The sequence below is a fragment of the Plecotus auritus genome (assembly GCF_963455305.1).
Source record: "Plecotus auritus genome assembly, chromosome: 9".
Classification (NCBI taxonomy): domain Eukaryota; kingdom Metazoa; phylum Chordata; class Mammalia; order Chiroptera; family Vespertilionidae; genus Plecotus; species Plecotus auritus.
The window spans coordinates 114,504,077-114,508,419 of record NC_137783.1 but is presented as its reverse complement, the minus strand read 5'-3'; the positions used below and the strand labels follow the sequence as shown (position 1 = coordinate 114,508,419).

General features: G+C 42.7%; 1 protein-coding gene across 1 annotated transcript; it reads right to left on the bottom strand.

The window, feature by feature from the left end:
- Nucleotides 1-893: 893 nt before the first annotated feature.
- LOC308233330 (olfactory receptor 56B4-like) lies at nt 894-1,880 on the bottom strand (the record flags this gene model as incomplete). The annotated part of the gene is made up of 1 exon (XM_080640255.1): nt 894-1,880. The coding sequence occupies one exon, from the start codon at nt 1,878-1,880 to the stop codon at nt 894-896; it is 987 nt and encodes a 328-aa protein (XP_080496381.1).
- Between the last annotated feature and the right edge of the window lie 2,463 nt (nt 1,881-4,343).

Sequence of the window (4,343 nt, the reverse complement as noted above, 5' to 3'; positions counted from 1 at the left end):
ATATATCATATTTTTGTTTATCCATTCATCAGGTAATGCACTTCTGGGTTGTTTTTATTTTTGGTATTATGATGTGTCTTATTATTTTCGGAGAAAGGTTTTGTGAGGACATGTTTTCAATTTCTTGAGTATGCACCTGAGGGTGGAATAGCTGGATTATACGGTAACTCATGTTCAGTCATTGGAGAAGCTGCCAGGCTCTTTTCTAAAACAGCTGCCCCAGTTGTCATTCCTGCCATCTATTGTTGCTTCAGTCCCAGCACTGATTCTAAGAGGTTGTTCTCCGAGGTGAAATCATATGCAAACCTCCTGAGGTCATTCTTCAGACCATGGTCCAGGACATTTTCTGTGCTATATAGGATTCAGCAGACCTATGTCTCCTGACTCATTGTATCATGAATGAAGTATTTATTAAGCAGATATTATGTACAAAGGTGAGTACTAGGCTCAGAGAAGGTACAACATAAACATGATTGAGGGTCCTTGTAATCAAAAGTGTGCATTTTATGAGATGTGCAAATGGTAAAATTAATTTATATTTAATTAATTGGTTATTTGGAACTACTTTTCTAGAGCATGTTCTTGGGCCATTTTTTGTTTTAATTTTCTAGGAAGAACACTTTACCACACAATTAAATGAAATTTTCCATCTATCTATTACATCTCAACTTATGGTAGCTGTGTTGATCTCTAGGTGCAACATTGGTCAGAGATATTTCATTTTTTTACTCTTTTTATCTAGTAACAAACACTTGAATTATACTTTTCAAATGCCTATTTCAATAAGTGAGGCTGACAGTTTTCATGATGTTACTATATTTTTCCCCCAATTTTTTTTATAATCCAGGCCTATTCAGAGCCACAACCTCTGTCTTATTAACATCTGTATGGCCTTATAAAGCTAAGGTTATTTCTGATGTGGGTGGACAATTCATCACCCACCCACATATCCTCTGGAAACCCAGTCTGAGTTCTCCCATCCTGAGAGCATAGACCATGGGGTTGAGAGCAGGGGGTATAACATTATGCAGCACATTAAGGAGTACAGGGATAAGGGGAATCTTTTCTTCTACAAGATGTGTGACAGACAGCACAATGATACCTGTGTAGAAGAAGAGGATGAGGATGAGATGGGAGCTGCAGGTGCTCAGAGCCTTGGACATTGCTTCTGCTGAGTTAAGTCTCAGCACGGTGCGAAGGATTAGTGCATAGGAAGAAAAAACCAGAGCCATATCACTCCCAACTACGATCCATGCTAAGAACAGTTGGTAAAATTTGTTCACAGTGATGTCATCACAAGCTAGAGTGATAACCCCCAAGTTAGAGCACAAGCAGTGGTCAATTTCATTCTTGGAGCAGTAGAGTCTTTGAGCCGCCAGGACAGGCACTGGGATGGTCAACAGGCCATTCCTGAGCACCATGAATCCTGTGACTTTGACCATAAAAGCATCAGTGACTATGGAGGGGTATCGAAGAGGGTGACAGATGGCTATGTATCTGTCCACTGCCATGCAGAGGAAGATACCGGACTCCATAAAAAAGAAGCAGTGGATGACATACATCTGAGCAAAACATTCAGGGAGGCTGATCGCCTTGGCATCAAACCAGAAGATAGCCATAATCTTGGGCATAATGGTGGTGGCCAAGCCAATGTCGACAAGTGCCAATATGCCCAGGAAATGGTACATGGGCTCATGTAGTGTGGGCTCATGTTGGATGGTGATGAAGATGAGGAGATTGGCAGCAAGAGCTAATAGGTAGAGCAGAGCCAGGGGCAGGGAGAGCCAGTGCTGCCACTCGTGAATGCCTGGGAGCCCCATCAAGATGAACTGGGAGATGTGGAGGCTGGAACTGTTGGTAACACTGGTGGAGGTGTCCATGGCACAGGTGCCCTGTTCTCAGTGTCTGTCCATAAAACTGAAATAGGAAGGAGGTTGTATTAGACAGTTCAGCTGAGTGCCCTAATTAGAGACTCCTACCAATGACCCAGTTTCTTATTTTTTAAAATTTATTTTTTCCCCATCACCTGTTATTCCCTCTGTGTCCTCTAATATATCCTCTGATCCCCCTCCACCCTGGCAATCACCACACTGTTGTCCATGAATGAACCAGTTTCTTTAATTGTGAAAGACTGTCAACTTTTTTGGGGGCTCTTGGAAATATTCTACATGGGAGCAATAAAAAAAGCCAAGATCAGTTCTAAACAGAAAGGTTGGAATAGCAGTTTGTCATCACCACTTGAATGCATAATAAGCATGTCCAAATCATCAACAATAATCTTATCACTAACAGATAACAAATATTCATATTGGTTTACTCACTTCCATTTTTCTGATTTAGGTTTAAGCAGTTTACATCATTTGGAGATAATTTTATATCTTGCCTTTGTCTTTAGCAATATGTTCTGAGACCTAAAAAAAGGTGCTCAGTAAAAATTTACTACATGAATAAATAAATGAACCATGACTTTCCAGTATCATTAAAAGCAACGTGGAGTCTTAATTTTAATGAGCACTTTATATTCTTATATTAGACTGCTTCACAAATTACTAATATTTTATTTTTCAGATAATTTCCTTTGAGTAGAATTTCAAAAATGATACAAAAGTGATACATATAAAGAGCCTCACCTTTACAGTATTTTGATATTATTCTAAATGTCACCCATGCCCATAATAAAAATAAACATAATCTTATATAATAAAAGGCTAATATGCAAATAGACCGAATGGCGGAACAACTGAACAACTGAACAACCGGTTGCTATGACGTGTGCTGACCACCAGGGGACGTGCACAGAGCATGGTGGGCAGAATGGTGGAGCAGGTGAGTGAGGGAGCCAGGCCAAGGTGGGGCGCTGGTCACTGTCATCGGGGCGAGCCTCTGGTGGTTACTGAACATTCTTTGCTCCCACATGCTTGTACCCGCTATGGGCACCGGAGCCGCCGCTCGCACCCATTGCCAGTGTTGGCCCCACTCATACCCGCAGCCAGCGCTGGAGCTGCCACTTGCACCCACTGCTGGCACCTGGCACTGGTCCTGATCGCTTGGCACCGTCAGCAGGTGTGAGCGGCGGCTGCCAGCCCTGGTCGCCCCTGAGGGCTTCTCCACCTCCCTCTGATCCTGAGGTGTGATCAGAGCAGCAGCTGCCACTTGCACCCACTGATGGCGCTGGCCCCACTTGCACACACTTCTGGTGCGGGTCCCAATTGCTCTGTGCCATCAGCAGGTGTGAGCGGGGCTGGCGCCATCAGTGTGTGGGAGCAGCACAGCAGGAGGGGACCAGGGCCCACGTAGCAGCGGCTGGGTGGGGGCATGAAGGATGGGCCGAGACCCACCCCTGTGCCCACTGAAGCCTCAAGGCCCACAGTTCCTTTCAAGGTGCACGAATTCGTGCACTGAGCCCCTAGTAAAAAATAAAAACCCATGCTTTGGATTCCCAAGTTCCTTTCTTTTCACCAAAGGCAACCAGTAATTATTTCTTGGGAATCCTTCCAGAGATACTATTTGTATAAATATGAATATATTTTCCCATAAGAGACAAAAAGAAATGTTAGCATACCAATCATACCTTTCTTATACTTTGTTTTCATGACATTCTTTATTTAAAAAATACATCTTTATTATTCAGATTATTACAGTTGTTTCTCTTTTCCCCCCCAATAGCTCCCCTCCACCCGGTTCCAACCCCACCCTCTGCCCTTAACCCCCCACCCCCCACTGTCCTCATCATAGGTGTACAATTTTTGTCTAGTCTTTTCCCGTACCCCATACACTCCCTTCCCCCTGAGAATTGTCAGTCCACTCCCTTTCTATGCCCCTGATTCTATTATATTCACCAGTTTATTTTATTCATCAGATTTTTTATTCACTTGATTTTTAGATTCACTTGTTGATAGATATGTATTTGTTGTCACTTCGTTGTTCATAATTTTTATCTTTACCTTTTTCTTCTTCCTCTTCTTAAAGAATACCCTTCAGCATTTCATATAATACTGGTTTGGCGGTGATGACCCCTTTAGCTTTTTATTATCTGTGAAGCTCTTTACCTGCCCTTCAATTCTGAATGATAGCTTTGCTGGGTAGAGTAATCTTGGTTGTAGGTTCTTGCTGTTCATCACTTTGAATATTTCTTGCCACTCCCTTCTGGCCTGCATAGTTTCTGTTGAGAAATCAGCTGACAATCGTATGGGTACTTCCTTGTAGGTAACTAGCTGTTTTTCTCTTGCTGCTTTTAATATTCTCTCTTTGTCTTTTGCCCTTGGCACTTTAATTATGATGTGTCTTGGTGTGTTCCTCTTTGGATTCCTTTTGTTTGGGGTTCTCTGTGCTTCCTGGTTTTG